The sequence below is a fragment of the Lynx rufus genome, unplaced genomic scaffold (assembly GCF_022079265.1).
Source record: "Lynx rufus isolate CCGP_SWC_20201006 ecotype Redwood Valley unplaced genomic scaffold, mLynRuf1.p SCAF_8, whole genome shotgun sequence".
Lineage (NCBI taxonomy): Eukaryota > Metazoa > Chordata > Mammalia > Carnivora > Felidae > Lynx > Lynx rufus.
Window position 1 is genome coordinate 110,536,441 of NW_025814896.1, and position 22,513 is coordinate 110,558,953.

Here is a 22,513-nt window from a genome sequence, read left to right on the forward strand (position 1 = left end):
GGCCTGCCCAAAGGCAGTCAGTCACTCGCTGGCCACTGGCATATGAAGGGATTTGTTATGACAGTTCTTCCTTACAGGGGTGTCCTACATATTTGATGATGGCTGGCAAAATCGATCTTCTTCCATCTTGTGTGCTTTAAACTTGAGACAAACCGAAAGTGGTAGAAGCAGGAGCAAGAGGAGCAGAGTGTTGAATCACCACTAGAATAGGGAGCCAGGGGTGAACAAAAGCCTACAACATCTGTTTCTCGTTCCCGCTGGCTTCCATTACTAGCTTTGCAGGATCGCTGCGGTGCTCAGTACCCAGCGTCACGGTGGAAGAAAAGGGCCAGGCTAGAGCGGGAGATCCTGAGAGCTGAAGCAGGTTTGGTTTGGGTTTTAACATTGGTTTTGTAACTTTTCTTAAATTAAACTGCTTCCTAATATGCTTTGGGACATTTGTGGCTACATAGTAGTGAAAAACTATCCATCAGAGACCATTTTTGTGTTCTTTTTATAATGTTCTTCTCCATTTGTATGTCCTTTTCTGTTTCTTCTTAACCTTCTTCCTGCTTTCTTCCAAACAGTCTTTTTTTTTTTCTTCCTCCCTTCATTTATTTCATACAGTTCTCTGTCTCTAGGTTTCTTCTGGCTTCTTTTGCTTTTATGGGTTGACTCAACTTCTCTGAGTTAGATATTACAAGTTATGGAAGGCGCATGAAAGGTCTCAGGACTTCAGTTCTGGCAGTGAAGATACAAGCAGCTACAACAAAATCTATAATATGTCTAGATGATAGGTGTTTTGTGCTTGAGAACGTGGACTATACTGTATTCATTTTTGTTTCTGCAATACACAGCAGAGGGTCTGGGCTGTAGTATAATAATCAGTGAATGCTGAATGAATGGGATGAGCCATATTGAACTGGCCTATAATTTAACTTGATTATTTTCTTTGTACATATAGAAAGTATCATAGTTAGAAAAATCTAGTTATCTCTCAGGTTACACAAAAATTTTTAATCAACATCTTTAGTTTTCCTCTTTGCTCCTCTGGGGGAGTAAAGCCCAAATAACTAGAAAATACTTAAAATATCACGGGACTTCCTAAAGTAGCAGTACTGAGGGGTAAAGTTTTAGCTAATTTTGTATCTGCCATTTTTTATGTCATCATCATTAGACTTAAGTTTTGTTTTTTTTTTTTTAATTTTTTTTTTTTAACGTTTATTTTTGAGACAGAGAGAGACAGAGCATGAACAGGGGAGGGGCAGAGAGAGAGGGAGACACAGAATCCGAAACAGGCTCCAGGCTCTGAGCTGTCAGCACAGAGCCCAACGCGGGGCTCGAACTCACGGACCGTGAGATCATGACCTGAGCCGAAGTCGGACGCTTAACCGACCAAGCCACCCAGGCGCCCCTAGACTTAAGTTTTTAACAAACATATTTTAGTATTTGTAAAAATACATTTGAAAAACCAAGACTTATTTCAAAATATTTTTAGACATCATGTTCAATAATTCAACATGAACAACAATAAACTTTCTGAATTTATTATTATTCAGAAAGGTTCATGATTATGATTCATTTCTTGGTTAGGTTTTTCAAGGGATTTAAACATGTCATAAATTCATTTTAAGGCTTTTGTTTTTTATTTGTAAAACGCTATATATGTCTGGCAAATAGTTCATCAATGAATATACATATGTGAGGATGAAAAAAAAATTTTTTTTGGTATAAATAATAGCAAAAAAATCTGCACTGTTCACATTCAAGTGATGGTAAGTTAAGCTTCCAGAGGAAACTGCTGAGATGCACATTTTTAGATTTTTGGCTTTAGTGTTCAAAATAAATGACTTTGATCTCAAGTCCTGCTCTTAATACTTTGTTTTTAATATACTTAATACTTATGGAAATTACTTATGTTTTAGTCACATGTTCACCAAGAACCAAGTAAGAGAATTCCTTCTTGGAGTGGTCGCCCAATCTGGATGGAAAAGATGGTAATGTGCAGAGTAAAAGTTCCACACACATTTGCTGTTCACTCTTACACCCGCCCCACAATATGTCAGTACTGCAAGCGGTTACTGAAAGGCCTCTTTCGCCAAGGAATGCAGTGTAAAGGTAGGATTGGATGTTCTTCTTAAATAAAATTCATAGGTTTTTGTTAGGAAATTTGTTTCAAAATATTTATATTTCAGAAGCATAGGCAAAGAAATTGGTTTCATAGTTGTTAATTTAAAAAAAGAAAAAAATGCATGCATACACACACATTCATATTTATCAACAACTATTGCTCTCTGCAGTATATGGACTATGTACCAGGAACTACAATACAGAAAAGCTAGAATTTGGATCTGTAAGGTATGGCTGCTCTACACCTATCAGTATGGGACAGTTAGTAAGCAGGTGAGCAGATATTTGAGCTTAAGTCTTTCTGATTCCAGAGCCAAATGTACCCAAAATATAAAATAATGCTTTCCTCTTTCCCTTAAACATTCTCTCTCTCTCTCTCTCTCTCTCTCTCTCTCTCTCTCTCACACACACACACACACACACACACAAATATATTACAAGAGTTTTCTTGTTTTTATTTATAATTATGTAGCTAGGAAAGCTGTACCAAAACTGTTATTCCAGAGACTAATCATACTGAAATAGGAAGAATATAAGTAGAAGCCACTGGAAATGTGATAGGGATTATCCATATTCGGGTACTAACCCAGAACACTATCATCGTATTCTAAAAACATCTCTCATTGAACCAGGCTTTTAATAGAATAATGGAATATTTTTTCCTACAGTTGTGTTATTTTTTATGTTTTTAAAGATGATTTTAACTTTTGTTTCGTATCTCCTTCACAACACTCCTGAACAATGTAGTGAAAACCAAAACAGTTTAAAATGTGTTATTAATTATTGAGCCAGGATGGGGTGTAAGTAGCCTGTCTATAATTTTATGTACTTATGTGATTTTTTTTAACGGTTCTTGGTAACATACTTTTTATATAATAGAAGTGACGTGGAATTGAATTATCTAGTTTTATATAAATAAAACATTAGAATTGAGGTCTTTGCAACAATAAATCCTATTTACAATACAGAATAAAATAATTGTACATAAATTTGACTTAAGTATATGAGAAAACTTTTCTTGGCAATATATGGCAACATGGGAGAACATCAGATAGAGGACAGGTTGTGCGTTTGTTGCCAGGTAGTTAATAACTATCAGGCAGGCATAATTAAATGTTGAAATTTTATTTCAACAGCTTACTTTTAAATATGAGTTAATATATAAATTAATACTTTAAAATATCAACACTAAAGTATATTGGCAAGCAGCCACTAAGGAATGTTTTGGGAAAGAACATTAATAACAGATGTACAAATTCTAGCCAACAGATAATCTTAGAAAAGGTTGTAAGTAGTGCTGCTCTGCTGAACAGAACAGAAACATTCTAAAACCATATGCAGAGCAGTACGATAGTTTGTAGAGGACCTAACATAAATATGTAGATTGGTGAATTTTGAGATAAAACCAGTTAACTCTGCCACTGGGTTATTGATTTAATTTCTTAGCTCTAAAAAAATAATGTTTCATGCTTGTATTGGTTCAGAAAGTAGCATGTATTGGTTCAGAAATATATATATTTCTGTATAACTAAGCTATTTTAATTATCAGTCAGAAACAATCACTTATTTCAGTGACTTCTTTTTTGTTTCTTTAGTTTTTTTAATATTTATTTATTTTTGAGAGAGACGGAGTGTGAGCAGTGGAAGGGCAGAGAGAGAGGGAGACACAGAATCCGAAGCAGGTTCCAGGCTCTGAGCTGTCCACACAGAGCCCGATGTGGAGCTCGAACTCATGAACCTGAGCCAAAGTCAAACTCTTAACTGACTGACCACCCAGGCACCCCAGTGATTTCTATATTTTTAAGATATGAATTAGGATATTAAAAAGTAAAACAGTCATTTTCATTCACTTGTCAAGCTAAGAAAGAAAACAGTAATTTAGTTAAAACAGTTACACTGGATCATTTGAGAAGATACACAGTTCCAAGAGCAGCTACTCATTCAATCACCTGTTTTTTTGTTTAAAAAAATTTTTTTTAAGTTTATTTATTTATTTTGAGAGAGAGAGAGAGCGGGGAAGGGGCAGAGAGAGAGAATCCCAAGCAGGCTCCACACTGCCAGTGCAAAGCCCAATGTAGGGGCTTGAACCCACAAACTGTGAGATCATGACCTGAGCTGAAGTTGGACACTTAACTGACTGAGCCACCCACGTGCCCCATCACCTGCTTATTTTCTACTTTGTAATATTAAAACTTCAAGACAGCTTGAAAGCATACATAAAATATAAGAAAATATGAACAAGTTAATAAGAACATGAGTAAGAGTACAGAGAAATAAAAATGCCTGCCATTAGAACCTACCTACTTGCTGCCGACAGGCCACAAATTTGGCTCTACATTTTCAAAGCGAAAATGGAAATCTTGTTATTGTTACAGTTTGCATACCTCATGAGATAAAAAGCAAATCAATTACTTAAGGTAAATGGAAGATGTTAATATTAATATCATATATGAATTTTTCTAGGGCCTTTCATTTAAAAAGACAGTGTTATTTAATACAAGTTGGGTCACCCACCAAATTATTAATCATGGGACTTTTTCTTAAAATAACCTTTACCTTATGCCATTGGTGTGATACCCAGAACTTTCTTGAATCACAAGGGCTACAAAATCATTCTAAGTCAGGACTTGAAATTATTTTCTTCCGGATATTGCTGGAAGATGGAATTCCAAGGTGGAAGGGCGTAGTAGACAGTAGTAATAGCAGAGGGTCTCAATTTTGGTATCACCTAAAAAACACTTTTAAAACACATTTCTCAGCCCCACTCCCACAGCTGCTGATGTAATAGGTTTGGAGTGGCACCCAGGAATTTGCATTTCTAACAAGTTCTTTGTAATGCTGATTCTGCTGGTCTGGGAACCAGAGTTTGAGAACCACTGAGTTACTTGTAGTATCAAATAGCTTGTACCTGACATTCATCTGCAGTGCTATCAACTCTGATGTTCTTGCAGGCTGAAGAGAACTATATATAAAGGTAGGAGACGTTGTGCATGAGAAGCTCATGCCTTTCCTTACAAGGCTGTATAGGAAAGCCCTTACTAATTCCTAATAAAAGCTTGTAGAATCTCAGTCTCTCTTCTGCATATGCACCAGGTCCTAATAATTAGGAACTGAAAGTAAGTGCTTGACATATATTGGAAAGTAGTCAGCCTGAGAAACTGTCAAGGGGAACATGGAAAGATGAGTATGAGTTAATGGAGCTGCCAGCAACATTTTGGCAATGGTTATATGAATAGTATTAGCTTCATTTTACAGATAAAGAAACTGAGCCCTAGAAGAATTGGGGAAGATGGCAGCAAAGTAGGAGGAACCTAGGTTCGCTCATCCCACAGATACAACTAGATAATTATCAAAGCATCCTAAATGTCCCAGAAATCTACCTGAAGACTGGCAGAACAAACTCTACAACTAAAGGTAGAAAAGAAGCCACAATGAAGAAGGATGGAAGTGTGGGATGTGGTTTAGGGAAGAAATGGATCTTGGCTGCTGTGGAGGAGAGGGAGCCATGGTCATGAGAAGGATGAGAGAGAATGCACAAGGGAATGCCCAAGGAGAATGTTTCCTCATCCATTGGCTTGGAAAGCAAGAGGGGCTGAATTACTTGAGTTCTTGCAGTCAGCAGAGATTAAAGCCTGAAGTTTTAAGCATCAGCAGACTGGAATCTGGGAGTCTAGAGGTATTGGGGCTGCCTTCAGAGACAAGACAGGCAGACAACCTGGGGGCAGACAGTGTGGAAGCAACAATCTGAAGAATCCCTGGGGCACACAGTGAGGAGATTATTTGCTCTTCTTGGAGCATGCCCCTGAGAAGCAGAGTTCACAAAGAGCCCTTTCTGGGAACAAAGGAGCTGGTGCCATTTTTTTCTCCTGCCAATTAGTGGTCATAGATCAGTGGAATAGAATGGAAAACCCTGAAATGAACCCACAACTGTATTGGTCAGTTAATCTTGGACAAAGTAGGAAAGAATATCCACTGGGAAAAAGACAATCTTTTTGACAAATGGTGTTGGGAAAACTGGACAGCAACATGCAAAAGAATGAAACTGGACCACTCTCTTTTACCATACACAAAAATAAACTGAAAGTGGATTAAAGACCTAAGTGTGAGAACTGAAATCATAAAAGCCCTTGAAGAAAGCACAGCAAAAATTTCTCTGATATGAGCCATAGCAACTTTTTTCTAGATAGGTCTCCTGACCCAAGGGAAACAGAAGCAAAAATAAACTGTTGGGACCACATCAAAATAAAAAGCTGCTGCACAGCAAAGGAAACAATCACCAAAACTAAAAGGCAGCAACCTGTGGAATGGGAGAAGATATTTAAAAATGACCTATCCCATAAAGGGTCAGTACCCAAAATACATAAAAAACTTATACAACTTAACAGCCAAAAAATGAGTAAGCCAATTAGAAATGGGCAGAAGACATGAATAGACATTTTTCCAGAGAAGACATACAGATGGCCAATAGGCACATGAAAAGATGCTCAACATCACTTATCATCAGGGAAACACAAATCAAAACTACAGTGATATATCACCTCACACCTGTCAGAATGGCTAAAATCAACAACACAGGAAACAAGTTTTCGTCAGGATGTGGTGAAAGGGGTACCCTTTTGCACTTTTGGTGGGAATACAAACTGGTACAGCCTCTCTGGAGAACAGTATGGAAATACCTCAGAAAGTTAAAAATAGGGGCACCTGGGTGGCTCAGTCGGTTAAGCGTCCAACTTTTGATTTCAGCTCAGGTCATGATCCTACAAACTGTGAGATTGAGTCCCATGTTAGGCTCTGTGCTGACGGTGTTGGAGTTTGCTTGGGATTCTCTCTCTTCCTCTCTCTGCCCCTTTCCCACTCATGCTCTCTTTCTCTCTCAAAAATAGACTTAAAAAAAACAAAGTTAAAAATAGAACTACCCTATGATCCAGCAATCCCACCAGAAGTATTTACCCACAGAGTACAAAAGCACTAATTCAGAGAGGTAACATGCACTCTTATGTTTATAATAGCATTGTCTACAATATTTAAATTATGGAAACAGCCATTATCAACAGATTGATGAATGGATAAAGAAGATGTGGCATATATATACAGTGGAATATTAATCAGCCATAAGAAAGAATGAAATCTTGCCACTTGGTAGATGGGGCTAGAGAGAATTATGCTAAGCAAAATAAGGCAGAGAAAGACAAATACCATATGATTTCACTCATATGTGGAATTTAAAAAACAAAACAAACGAGCAAAGGGGAAAAATAGAAACAAACCAAGAAACAGACTCTTAGCTATAGAGTTAAACATCTTAACTGATGGTTACCAGAGGGGAGGTTGGTAGGGGAAGTGTTAGAAAGGTTATAGGGATTAAGGAGTGCATTGTGATGAGCACTGGGTGATGTATGGAAGTGTTGAATCACTATATTACATACCTGAAACTAATATTACATCATGTTAACTAGCTGGAATTTACATTAAAACTTAAAAAAAATAAATTAAAAAAAAAGAAATGGAACCCTGAGGAGTTGAATACCTATTAAGAGGTGGCATCAGAATTTGAAACCAGACCTTTATTCCAAGACCTGAGTTCTTAGTAAAGGAAAACTTTAAAAAGTCTCTAAGCATATCTGATACTGCTTGACTTTTTACATACATTAATAAACCAAATATTTTATTTCAGATTGTAAATTCAACTGCCATAAACGCTGTGCATCAAAAGTACCAAGAGATTGTCTTGGAGAAGTCACTTTCAATGGAGGTAAAATTCTTTTTCTTAATTTACCTAAACGATCAGAAAAGGTCACAGTTCTTTTGTGTATTATCTTTGTATAAGGTTATATTTGCATGTTTTATTTTGTTTACTTTGTTTCTTAAACTTTGGCTTTTTAAATTTAATAATCAAGGAAAATACAGATACTCAGTAAAGGTACACTTATTGTATTGTATTGTATTGTATCTTATTTTATTTATGCCTTCCCATTTTTCCTATAGCCACCTACCGTTTGTAGTCTAATGTTGCCAGTGGTGTTGCATATTTTCTTCCATCCTTAGACATAAAATACTTCTTTTTACACCCTGCTGTTGTCCCTAGAGGTATTCATAGTTCTAATCTTACTGACTGCTTCTGTGTGCCAGGCACAGTTCTATACTCTTTACATACATTGATATTTAAACCTAAGAACAGCCCTTTGAGTTAAGTATTTACAGATGAGTAAACTTGGGCACAAAGACATTGAATAACTTGCCCAAGAAATATAGCCAACAGTTTATAGAGTTGGGATTTGAACCCATATGATCTGGCTTCTTAGTCCATAGTCATTAGAACACATTGTGCTGCCTCACTATCTCTTTCTCCATCAAATAATCATTTGCTAAACATATTCCCTCATATGCCTTTTTCTTTTCTTTTTTCAAGATTATATAGTGATTATGTTTTTGGAGGGAAGGAATAGTGATTCCAAGCATAATTTTTTTTTATTGTTTGCCTGTAATATATATATATATTTTTCAATATATGAAGTTTATTGTCAAATTGGTTTCCATACAACACCAGTGCTCATCCCAAAAGGTGCCCTCCTCAATACCCATCATCCAAGCATAATTTTTATTTAACATTTACAGGACTGGTAAAAATTAAATGTAAGTAGTTCTGTAGGATGAAAAGTATAAGGAATGGAAATTGAATTTCTTAAGATTTTAATGTTTTCTTTTATGGCATTTTTTAAAAAAAAATTTTTTTTTTCAACGTTTATTTATTTTTGGGACAGAGAGAGACAGAGCATGAACGGGGGAGGGGCAGAGAGAGAGGGAGATACAGAATCGGAAACAGGCTCCAGGCTCCGAGCCATCAGCCCAGAGCCTGACGTGGGGCTCGAACTCACGGACCGCGAGATCGTGACCTGGCTGAAGTCGGACGCTTAACCGACTGCGCCACCCAGGCGCCCCTGGCATTTTTTTTTTTAAGTTTATTTATTTTGACAGAGACAGTGCGAGGGTGGGGGGCAGAGAGAGAGGGAGATAGAGAATCACAACCTGGCTCTACGCTGTCAGTGCAGAGCCCAACTTTGGGCTCAAACTCACAAACCATGAGATCATGACTTGAGCCAAAACCAAGAGTCGGTCGCTCAACTGACTGGGCCACGCAGGCGCCCCTGTGGCATGTTTTTTTATGGTTGCTGCTTAACACCATTGACAGATCGTGATTGGTTTTCTCATTTGGGTTACTCTGAATTAATGCAGCTTTGCTATAGACTAAAGTTTCCTCCAGATTTATGGTTCATGTATTTTTGTACTTTACTACTGTTTGACAGATGGATATGAAATACTATTTATATTGGTTTTAATGTATACTAAGTAGTTTGAACATCTTTCAAATGGTTACTGGTTCTTAAGGGTTTTTTTCCCCCTATAAATTATCTGTTCACATGTTTTGTCCATTTTTCTGTTTATTTGTTATTGATTTGCAGGGAGTTGTTGATAATTCTACCTAATAGTTCTTTGTCAGTTATACTTGATGTAAATACCTTCTCTGAGTTCTGGATTATCATTTTTTTAAGCAGTGTTACTGAGAAACTTTGCATACTTGGCACATTTAGTTTATTCACAAAGTTAGGCATCTATCAGTGCAGTCCAGTTTTAGGACATTTTTCATTACCCTGAAAAGAAACTCCATACACATTAGGAGTCACTCGTCGCTCTTCCCCACTAGCCCATGGCAACCACTAATCAACTTTCTACTGCTGTGGGTTTGTCTATTCTAAGCTTTTCATACAGATGAAATCATAATATGTAGTCTTTTGTGACTGGTTTCTTTGTCCTAGCTTAATGTTTTCAGGGTTCCTCCATGTTGTAACATGTATCAGTACTCGTTCTGCTTTGTTGATGAATAGCATTCCTCTGCATGAAGATAACCACATTTTATGTATCTGTTCACCAGCCAGTTGATGGACATTTGAGCTGTATCCACTTTGGGGCTATTATGAATAATGCTGCTATGAACATTTTGAGTACAATTTCTGTGGACATATGTTTTCATTTCACTTGGGTAGATACCTAGTTGTGGAATTGTTGAGTCATATGGTAACTCCGTGTTTTAAAATTTTGAGGACTGCCAAACTTTTCCAAAGCAGCTGCACTATTTTACACTCACTTTACCAGCAGTGTATGAGGATTCTAGTTTTTCTGAAAGCTCACCACCACTTGTTATTATCTGTCATTTGGATTGTTGCCATCCTACTGAGTATGAAGTAATACTTCCTTGTGGTTTTGATTTGCATTCGTGGATGGCTAATTGATATGCACATCTTTTCACATACCTGTTGGTCATTTTTACATCTGCTTTGGGAAATCTCTATTACTCTGGTCCTTTGCCCATTCAACTGGTTATTTCTTTTTTTATTATCGAGTCTTAAGAGTTCTGTAAACATTTGAGATACAAGTCCCTTATTTGATATATGATATGTAAATACTTTTTTCCCTTCTGTTGGGCAGACTTTTTGCTTTTTTGAGGTATCATTTGAAGCACAAAAGTTTTTAATTATAATCAAGTCCACTTTAATTTTTCTTCTGTCACTTATATTTTTGGTATTCTATCTGGAAGGCTTTGCATAACCCAAGGTCACAAAGATTTACTCCTATGTTTTCTTCTAAGAGTTTTATAGATTTAACTCTTACATTTAGATCTGTGATCCACTTTAATTTTTGTTTTTGGTTTACAAAAGAGGTCCAGTTTCACCTTTTTGCCTGTAGATAATCCAGTTCTACCAGCACCATTTTTGGAACAGACTATTTATCTTTCCCCAACAAATTGCCCTGGACCAGTTAACCCAACATACAATAGTGGTGGCTAATTTTTTGCTTTGCTTCTAGTATCTTTTGTCATACAGAAATTTAAGTTCTAATTATTAAAAAAATTTTTTTAAATGTTTTTATTTATTTTTGAGAGAGAGAGAAACAGAGCAAGCGGAGTAGGAGCAGAGAGAGAGAGGGAGACACAGAATCTGAAGCAAGCTCCAGGCTCTGAGCTGTCAGCACAGAGCCTGATGCAGGGCTCGAACTCACGAGTCGTGAGATCGTGACCTGAGCCGAAGTCAGACACTCAACTGACTGAGCCGCCCAGGTGCCCCTAAGTTCTGTTTAAGCAAATTAATTAATTTTCTGCCTTAGGGTGTGTGCATTTTATATCTTCCTTTATTAAATACCTCTTTATCCATATATTTTCCTATTTTCATTAAGAGTTTTAAAACCTTTTTTTTTTTTCACATTTAATATAGTTTTTCTATTTACATGTATTGCTCTCCCATTAATATGAAACTCTGAATTCATTTAAAACTTTGCCAGAACCTTCCAGTCTGGGAACAGATACAGATATACCAATGGATATTGACAGTAGTGACATGAACAGTGATGGTAGCCGGGGCTTGGATGACATTGAAGAACCATCTCCTCCAGAAGATAAAATGTTCTTCTTGGATCCGTCTGATCTTGATGTGGAAAGAGATGAGGAAGCTGTGAAAACCATCAGGTAATGCACGTGTGCGTATTGCAAGCTACTTCCAAATGCAGGATTTGTCCAGGTGCTTCATTAAGAAAGAAAAAGCCACATTTCTTTCAATGGAACCTAGAATGTAATTTACCATCCAGTTAAAGTATTGCTAGTTCCTTTACATGCACCACAGTATTTCTGAAATAAATTACACACTCTTGCCATCTACTCAAGATGGAAAAGTATGAGAATCCTTGTTAAAGAGAAAAATGCTTTATTTAAATGTAGTCTAGATATTATATCTGGCTGTGGAACAGCCACCACAAGGTGCCGGAATTAAACTATCAATTAAAGCAACCAGCTTCTTCATTTAGGCAAATTATCAGATGTTAGAAACACCAGTGAGAATATATACCCGCCGAATGTTGCACAGAGATGATGGTGACAGATTTGGGGGCAGTTTTCATTTTACCGCAATTAGACTGTTAGCACTTTGCAAAATGCTATTGGATTATAAAACTTATAAATATCCCCTTATGTTTATAGAAATTCAGTTTTTTGTGTATACAGCTTTGTAGGATACACTACTTTGTAATAAAATGTGAATATTTTGGCAGGTTTTGTTCTTCACTGGCAATAAAGAAGTATTTAGAGAAAATGGATCATTTATCAATCTCACATAACTGAGTGGTCATTTATTCATTTTGGCTTGTCATTAGATTACAGCTATTATCATTATCATTATCATTATGAACTAAAACTTACTGTTTACCCAGTTTGGAGACTGTGAAGAGAACTTAGCTAGCTTCCTAATCATGAATATTTCATAATTTAAGAGAAAATATTTAACTGAGATTCAAATTGAAAAACCATGTATTTTTCACACATATCCCGTCAAATTGTTCTTTTACTTCCAGCTGTGCTGTTTCTGACCCATGTTTCAATATTACCTGATTTGACGCAGTACTTTATTTTCTTAATTGGTAGCTATAAATCATTTTATTAGTATCTATTAGAAATACTTTTTGTTAACAACATGAAAAATGGAATTTGACATTTGAACCATGTGATTTTGTGAATAGGTATACTTGCTTTTTACCTTGTTACGAATTTACTAATTAATCATGCTGCCTGGGGCAAAAGAAGCTTTCTCAACAGCAGTCCCAAATGAGACCCTCTTCCAGGCTCCAGATCTTCCAGTTGGGGAAGATTCTTTCTGCTCTGTTCATTGTTTTGTGTTGGGACCTTCCAAAAAATATTGATGACACATAATGAGGACTTTCAGGATTGTCTTAGTCTTTTATAAATCAACTGTGTATCATCATGAAAGGATTAATTTCTTTTTCTTAACCTATTTCTGTAAGAGATTTTGAAAAAATTTAGCTCAGTTATCTTTAAAAAGGCCAGTGAGCTTACAGTATTCATAGGATTTTTTAAAAATTCAAATTATCGATATTTTATCATAAATGTTAAATGTTTTGTAGTCCGTCAACAAGCAGTAATATTCCGCTGATGAGGGTTGTACAATCCATCAAGCACACAAAGAGGAAGAGCAGCACGATGGTGAAGGAAGGGTGGATGGTCCATTACACCAGCAGGGACACCCTGGTCAGTAGTCACAGATATTTTAATATGGTAGTGAAAGTTTGTTACGTACTTTATTTTGTGCATTTTTAAAATCAAAATGAGGATGTAATATGTATTAAGACATAGTATATTGGAACTGTAGTTACATTTGTAAAGAGTTCTCAAAAGGCAGAACGTTGAAATATCTTCACAAACCAGTAGAGCAGTAGAGATTCAGAAGAGGTCTGGGGATATAACATCAAATACAAAATCCATGAAAGAAATAATAAGAGGGACTTCATTATAATTATAAACTCCTGCTCTGCGAAAGACAGTATCAAGAGAATAAGACAACCACTGGCTAGGAGGAAGTATTTACAAAAGAGACATCTGATGAAAGACTTCTCTAAAATATACAAAGAACACTTAAAACTCAACAGTAAGAAAACAAACAACCCAATTAAAAAATGAGTCAAAGACCTTAACATATACCTCACCAAAGAAGATCTGTACAGATGGCAAACAGGCATATGATGAAGATGTTCCACATCATATGTTGTCAGGGAGATGCAAATTAAAACAACAGTGAGATACCACTATACGCTTATTGGAATGACCAAAATCTGGAACACTGTCGACACCAAATGCTGGCAAGGATGTAGGGCAATACAAACTTTCATTCATTGCTGATGGGGATGCAGTGGTATAGATACTTTGGAAGACTGGTGGTTTCTTACAAATTATGGGCTTTGTGATTATGATGTGTCAGTGTAGGTTCATCAGTTGTAGTGGATGTACCACTCAGAAGAAGGATGTAGGTCACAGGAATGCTCTGCATGTGTGGGCACAGGGGATATATGAGAAATCTCTGTACCTTCCGTTTAATTAGGCTATGAACTTAAAACGGCCAAAATCTTCATTTTACAAAATTATTTTAAGAAACATTAAAAAAAAAAGCCACATGTCAAAAAAAGCAAAGACAAATGACAAACTGAAAAAAGTATTCTAAAGTCATGTTCTAGACAAGGTTTCATTTCATGATATGTAAAGGATACCAACAAATTGATTCAAAAAAAATACAAAGAATGGACAAATAATATCTCCAGAGTTCACAGGCAGGAAAATACAAATGACTTTTAAAGATGAGAGCTTGATCTCATATTTAATAAAAAGTACAATTTAAAATTTCCCTGAATTACCTTTTTTTTTATCAGTATAGCAAAGATCAAAAAGTTTAGTGACATACTAGATTAGTGAAGGTTTGAGTAAATAGGTACTCATGTTGCTGATAAAACTATAAATTGGATCAAATCATACGTAGGATAATTAATACTGTCAAGGAGAATTACATGTGTACATATCTTTTGACCTGGCAAGCCAATAGGTAAATTAGAAATGTAGCCTACAGATGAATTACCTATCAGTGCATGTATACCACACGTGTATTTGCACGTGCTCACATAAAGTTCTCTAAAAGGATTCCCAGAAACCTACTACCGTTGCTTACGTGGGGTAGGGTGGACTCGAGTATGCTTATGACTACATATCCTTTTTCTGTTCGCAGAATTTTGACCCCTGTGAATTTTAAACCTATTCAGACATACAAACTTATGAGTAGAAATGAAAGGAAAAAGAAAGAAAGGCACAGGTACTTTGGAAGAATCATTATTTTTATACCTAACAGTTGTATGCCCTTTATTTTATAGAGAAAGAGGCATTATTGGAGACTGGACAGCAAATGTCTCACATTATTTCAAAATGAATCTGGATCAAAGTATTATAAGGTAAAGATTCCACATTTAAAAAAATAACATACATTAAAATATAGTATGTTTTCCAGATATATTAAAGTAATATTTGTTAGTTATTATATTGGCATATACTGTGTATTATGACTCTGCCTAATATCGCTTATAAGTCACTCTTGAGTTCCTTGTTGAAACAGTTTTCCCCCACCCTCCATTTCACCCCCCACAGCAGCCCTGCTACCAAAGGATGTTTTTTGTTGTGTGTTCCTTTGGTCTTGGCCTGCCTGTCAGGTTGCTGCTGATTTTCTTCTGGACACCATGATTTACATCGGGCTGTTCATGATCATTGCCTGTCCAGAAGAGGCCGGTGTGGTATCCATGTTCTCCCTGCTCCATTTGATCTTAGGCCCCGATTCCCACATGCTGCTGCTTCGCTTTTGTATAGTCTTCTTTGCCTGGCTTGTTCCACACTTGGCCATGTCACAGACCGACACCAAACAAAATTGTAAGTGGAGCGATTGTATCCTTAAGAGAGAGATCAGAAACTGATGACTTTGAGCTGGTTGGGTTCTTTTAAATAGGTTTTTTTGGTTGTTTTTTTTTTCGTTTTTTTTTTTTGCCTCAGGGAGTAGACTACACATACAGAGTTGTTACAGTTGTGGGCAGAACCAGAATGGAGTGCGTGAACAACCTGTGCTAGCGTTCTCCTCTTGCTGTTGTTTTTGCTTTGTTTTCCTTTGAGGGCTGCATCTTGCAGACAGCAGCTGGCAGAGAAGTAATTGTTGAGTTGATTTAATGACAGTTGGAAAGGGACAAGTGTTGGATACAGTGGCGGTTAACTCTCCCCAGTCCTCTCCTTCCTTGCATTCTAACAACCTGCTATAGGCTGGAACATTGGGTTAGTACGCTCCAGGCTCTGCCTTTGGCAGATCACTGATGGCAGATACTACTGTAAGACTTGACTGCGTGCTCCGTGTACCACATACTTGTGTTCATCTTAGTGCATTCGCTAGAAATGTGTATCTTTGATTGTTTAGCGTATTTGAAAATAAAAACAAAGATGTATTTATATTTTTTAATGCTTGATTTTTTACTGCAGGAAATTCCACTTTCAGAAATTCTCCGCATATCTTCGCCACAAGATTTCACAAACATTTCACAAGGCAGCAACCCACACTGTTTTGAAATCATCACTGACACTATGGTATACTTTGTTGGGGAGAACAATGGAGACAGTTCCCACAATCCTGTTCTTGCTGCCACTGGAATTGGAGTTGATGTAGCACAGAGCTGGGAAAAAGCAATTCGCCAAGCTCTCATGCCTGTTACCCCTCAAGCAAGTGTTTGCACTTCTCCGGGGCAAGGGAAAGATCACAGTAAGCAATAAGCTTGTTGATGGCTTTTTCCCCCCTTTGGTTCTTAAGCGTTTTGTGGGTGTGGTTGTGTTTATGTATTTCTAACGCTCATTTTAAGCTTCATCGTTAGTAACCAATACTGTGGGTTAATTCCTTTATACAATTCACGTTGGTTATAGTGTATACATACAACCCCCAGTATGAAAGAAAAGGTTCCAGAGTCAGTCTCCCTCTCCAGGCTCTGCCAACCTATTAGGTGATCTTAGGCAAAACTTCACCTCTCTGTGATAGTACCTACTTTGTGGGGTTGTCAGCATTCGAGGAAAGAGAACCAGTAAGGAATAGAACAGTCTTTGGTTTCCATGAACTCTCAGTGGATTAAAGTAAATTGCTAGTGTTAGTATTTTGCTTCATGGTGGGATATAAAGAGGTGATCACGAATTACGGTTCACGTCATACTTGTGAAATCTATGAAGCCAGAAATTAAAAAAAATTGTTGAAACACATGTTCTTTGCACCAACAAAATTTATAAAATAAAAGCTAAATTTTGTAAAGGATCAAGTGAAAGCCATAATATAATGTCACTTTTACGCCATTGGTATTATGTTATTTCTGGGGAAACACCATTTATTAGATATATTTAAATTGAAATAGGTATCAACCAGTTCCTACATGTACTTTATTTCTGTTCAACTGTATTATTTTGTGCACCTATTCTTGGCATTATGTTAGGCTCTGAGCTAGAGTATGAAAGAAACACAGAAATTAAGGGAGATAGGACACACATACATAAGTAAGTGTTAGGTAGCAGCATAAAGCAGTAGTGCGCAAAAACGAGTAATGCATTACTTGGAGGATGCGGATATGGATAGAAGGAGTAAGCAGAGACTTCATGATTTGGATCTTGACCTTGGATCCCAAGTAGGTTAGGATAGGAAAAGCTAAAAGGGAACGGTAGAGAGCTAGTGTTATTCTAGTTAAGGAGACGGGTGTGATCAATGGGATGAAGATAATGACCGTGACCATGTTTGGTGTTTAACATTGATTCTAAGAGGATGAATTAATGGATATTTACAGTGCTGCTAAAGTTGTGGGGGATTTTAGACAGAACTCTGATAACCTAACTAAAGCCATGGACCTATTCCCCCAGAAAATAATACAGGAGCATACATACAAATTTTATGTATAACTGGATATGGGAACCTCCTCTAGCCCATCATCCATGGACCTCCTCCGTCAGGTTGAGAATCTCGAAAAGCAGAAGGGTTGCATGAGAGTGCTAGAGAATGATGCGCAGTCGTGCCGCTTACTGTCTGTGTGACCTTGGTCTCTACAGTCTCTCATCTAAAGTGTGAATCATAATAAATGCATACAATGCACGTAGCACAGTATTTTTGTGGTGTAAAGTTCTGGGAAGCAATAGAAATTAAAACTGGGTGGAGCTGGACAGTGGAGGCCTTTGAAACAATCTGCGTTGACACTAGGAAACCGGAACAATTGGAAAGCATAGTGTTAGATACTTCTGTATCGTTGATGCTGTGCCTTTTTTGTTTCATTGATATTTAATATTTTAATTATTTAAAATATTTTAAGATTGATTTAATATTTTTAAATGCAGGCTTTGACAGTCATTTTTTGATGCATAGTTTTTGATGTATAGTTTGCTTACATTTTGTTAATTTTTGTATTTGGGATTGTAAAGGAAATTTCATATTGTCTTTGAGTTGTCTCCAAGATTCTAGATGTTTGAGACCTAATCTCTTACTCACTTCCCATGCTGCCCTTTTCTCTTGTCAGTTACTTCCATTGCGTACCAAAATAATACAAACATTTGAATTTTACAGCATTATGGAATGTAAGATGAAGAAGTCCTTCCTATACACTTGTAACACCCCCCCCTTATTCCTGGTCCTATACCTCCTCCTTCAGAAGACCATTATGAACAATTTGGTGTATATTTCTTGCTTTGGGGAGAAGGGAAGCTTATGCTATCTGTGCTGTATTGTTATATTTTATTTTTGTAGAAAAGTGTGGTCATACTCTTTGTTCTTTTTGGAACTGGCTTTTATCCACTATTTAATATATATCAGATATATTTCAATGCTAGTATATGTAGATTTGTCTAATTTTTAATTTTAATTTTTAAAAAAGTTTTTGTAATGTTTGTTTTTGAGAGAGAGACAGAGAGCATGATGGGAGGGGGGCAGAAAGAGAGGGAGACAGAATCTGAAGCAGGCTGTCAGCCCAGAGCCTGACACAGGGCTTGAACTCATGAACCACGAGATCATGACCTGGGCCAAAGTCAGACGTTTAACCGACTGAAGCACCCAGGCACCCCAAATTTTATTATTACTAAAGTAATGCATGCTTTTTATGTTTTAGAAAATGAAGGCAGTATAGAAGTGTATAAAGAGCAGGCTTTGTTCCCCAACCCTACTTCTCTCACTCATCGGAAGTATCATTTTCTTCATCAAATGCTGCTACTACCTTACAACTTGCCTTTCTAACTTAATATGCTGTGGATAGCATTCTAACTCAGTATTATAGCTCTACACCATTAAATGTTTAGATAGGATTTCTTTGTGTGGATGTTTCATATTTTATTTAACCAGTTTCCTGTTACTGGGTTAGTATTGTGTGTGTGGATAAATTTTTTTAAAGAACATAATTAGCCAATTTTTAATTCAGCCAGTTTATAAAACTTAATGTACTGTGGGCACTTGCATGTCAGCAGATGTTAATATTATTAAGTCCTATAACAATTTTGTCCTTTGCTCTTACATCGTTCTTCTGTTTTACAGAAGATTTATCTACTAGTATCTCTGTATCTAACTGTCAGATCCAGGAAAATGTGGTAAGTAAAAATTGAAAATTATAGCTAAGATATGCAAATTGGATAATTAAAATAGGTAAATGAAGATGTGAAAATCAGTTCAAGAGATAAAAAACAAACTCTTAAACACAGAGAGCAAACTGGTGGTTGCCAGAGAGGAAGTGAATGGGGGGATGGGGAAATAGAGGGGATTAAGAATGCATTTATCCTGATGAGCACTGAGAAACATATAGAACTGTTGAAACTAATATAACACTGTATGCTAATTATACTTGAATTAAAAAAAAAAAATATGGGGCGCCTCGGTGGCTCAGTCGGTTAAGCGTCCAACTTTGGCTCAGGCCATGATCTCGCGGTTTGTGGGTTCGAGCCCCATGTTGGGCTCTGTGCTGGCAGCTGGAGCCGGGAGCCTGCTTTGGATTCTGTGTCTCCCTCTCTCTCGGCCCCTCCCCCGTTCATGCTCTGTCTCTCTCTGTCTCTCAATAATAAATAAACGTTAAAGAAAATTCAAAAAAATAATAATTCTTAGGCCAAAGTATTGACCAGTTGGCCTAAAGACACCAGGCAGGCTAGACTTTGGGGCTGATAACTTCTTTAAGGAATTCTGCCTTATGAAGGAAAGTGTGGCAGATTTTTTTAACTGTGAAAATAAAGTTAACTTTTTCATAAGTGTTAGTAGACTATTACATAGTGACAGACTAGTTCAAAGAGAAGGGAGAGACCACTTCTTTCTGGGTCAGCAGAGAAAGCTTCCTACAAGAAGTGAATCCTGAGCTGTGCCCAAGTGGATGGAAAGGGATTTTGACTCAAGGGCTGAGAGGGTGAGGGCAGGGAATACTACTTCATACAAGACAGGGACCAGGATGGGCACATAGAAAGAAGCAGGACATACAGGACTTGTAAGGAATAGTGAATAGGTTCAGTTTGGCTGGTGTATATATGTAGGTATGTGCTGAGGATTGTAACAGGGGTCAGCAAACTTTCTTTTTTTTTTTTTTTTAACATTTATTTATTTTTGAGACAGAGAGAGAGCATGAACAGGGGAGGGTCAGAGAAAGAGGGAGACACAGAATCTGAAACAGGCTCCAGGCTCTGAGCTGTCAGCACAGAGCCCGACGCGGGGCTCGAACCCACGGACCGCAAGATGGTGACCTGAGCCGAAGTCGGACGCTTAACCGACTGAGCCACCCAGGCGCCCCAGCAAACTTTCTATAAAGGGATAGATAGTAAATATCTTAGGCTTTGTGGACCACACTCAATTACTTGATTCTGCCATGGTAGTGAGAAAGCAGCCTTAGTACAGAAAGGAATGAGCATGGCTGCGTTCCAATAAGCCTGCATTTATGGACCCTTGATTTTGAACTTTATGTCACTTTCATGTGTCGAAAGATACCATTATTTTCTCTTTTTTAACCATTTAAAAATGTAAAATCTATTCTTTGATCAGGAGTCTGTACAAAAAGACCCAGCGGACCTACCAACTAGTTTGCCAACCATGGATTAGAAAGAAAAAAGGCTGGAAAAAGAAGTCATAAAATATTTCATTGACTATATATAAATTTCTCTGATAAAAATCTCTCACCATGTTCCACCTGGGGCATCCAGCTGTTCTAGCTCTTAGCATATAAACGTTGCCTATTCTAGGATTGCGGCGAAGACACGTTATCCAGTGGCGCTATGGGAAATAGAGGGTCTCAAGGAGATGTAATCTGTGTATCTCTTGTTGTAGTGGCAGGTACGAGAGACACCAGATTCTTGGGGAGGGAAGGAGGAGTAACAAGAACGTGAGGTCACTAACTTTGAAGGAGCTTGAGGGACATGCACATTCATAGCTGAAAAGGGGAAAGGTTTAGAGCTGATCTTTGTGAAAAAACCTTTTCTGGCAGCTATTATTTGAATAGCACATGTCCCCTCATCTAATTTGATTAGAACCAAAATTTGGTTGGTTAAACTTTTTAAAAAGTCGATTAAAGTTAGGAAGCATATAAAAATGATTCTTACAAACCTTAAAATTTTCACTATAACTTAAAACATACCTATGCACATTCATTTGCTGTTGTCACAGGACTGAGATTCTTATGGGTCTGCTAAACAGACTTGCACTTTGTCTTTCTTGTGTCAGTCACATGTGTAATGCAGTTCCAATGCTAACCACCCAGATTTCGTGCAGACTTCGCAGACGAAGGGTACAGTTCCCAAAAGGCTGCCCACACTTGAGAGACCAGCCACAAGTGCAGGGGTCTCTAGGTCACCCGTACTTCTGACCAACTGGCTACAAATCCAGAGGATTCCCATGAACCCACACTGAGGTTCAGTAATTCACTAGAATGACTCTGAGAACGCAGGAAAGCTCTGGACTTCTGATTACAGCTTAAGTATAAAAATTGGGACCAGCCAACTAAAGACACCTAGGGTGCGGTTTGGGAGGGTTCTGAATGTAGAGCTTCTGCGTTCTCTTGCTGAAGTCCGGGTATGCAACCCTACCAGCACATAGATGTGTCACCAGCCTCGAGAGTTACCTGGATTGTGGTGTCCAAAGGTTTTTTTTGAGTTTCATTAAGTATGATTGACTGAATCATTGGCTACATGATTGAACTCAGTCTCCTGCCCCCTCGTGTCCTCCCCTGAGTTTGGACTGTTCAAAGCCCCAATCCTCTAATCACGTGGTTAGTCTTTCCAGTGATATTTCCTCATCCTAAGTCATCTTGTTAGCTTAACACAGGTGTGATCTAAAGGGCTCATGTATTACATGAATGAGATATTCCTGTGACTTGGGAAATTCCCAGGATTTAAGAGTCTCTCTCTAAGAAACCAGGGAAAAAGGCCAGTCAAATTCTTATTATACACCCCCATAATATCTATAATTTCCTATTTTTGTGTCTTTAAAGTAGAGCCAGGGATACTTGTGAAATATTCTGAGAACAGAATCCGCACTCCCCCAATCTGGAGTTTGTAAAACTACTTAGTTTTCATAGAAATCTTGTGTGTTTCATTGACTTATCAAATATATTTATATTTTTGTGTAATCTATAACAAGTACATTTGGCAAAATGGTTTGGGGAGTAAATTCAGTTTTAAGAGCTACTCATTGGGATACCGGCCACAAGCATTTTGTTAGGCTGTGGTAGACATCAGTCAATATATGCTTTTCAGAGGGAGTGGAGAGTGTAGGTTATTCTGGTGAGTTAGTAAAAGACAAGGTGTTAGGATAGCCTCTAATGTAGTACTTATTTGACCCTGATATGTCCTGAATTCCTTATCTTTTTAATAGATTTTTCTGCTTCCCAAATACATCATAAGGCTCTTAACTAGGTCTCTTCCACAAATTAGCTACCTTTTAGGGGCGCCTGGGTGGCGCAGTCGGTTAAGCGTCCGACTTCAGCCAGGTCACGATCTCGCGGTCCGTGAGTTCGAGCCCCGCGT

General features: G+C 37.5%; 1 protein-coding gene across 2 annotated transcripts in view; it reads left to right on the plus strand.

Moving 5' to 3' along the window:
• The window catches only part of PRKD3 (protein kinase D3), an 89,417-nt gene that overhangs the window by 48,199 nt on the left and 18,705 nt on the right, over positions 1-22,513 (plus strand). For both annotated transcript variants that reach the window (XM_047068434.1, XM_047068435.1), the window contains exons 6-12: positions 1,905-2,097; positions 7,784-7,861; positions 11,443-11,626; positions 13,072-13,195; positions 14,860-14,937; positions 16,001-16,277; positions 19,059-19,111. In XM_047068434.1, coding sequence (XP_046924390.1) covers positions 1,905-2,097; positions 7,784-7,861; positions 11,443-11,626; positions 13,072-13,195; positions 14,860-14,937; positions 16,001-16,277; positions 19,059-19,111 — 987 coding nt within the window. The remainder of the gene's footprint in view (positions 1-1,904; positions 2,098-7,783; positions 7,862-11,442; positions 11,627-13,071; positions 13,196-14,859; positions 14,938-16,000; positions 16,278-19,058; positions 19,112-22,513) is intronic.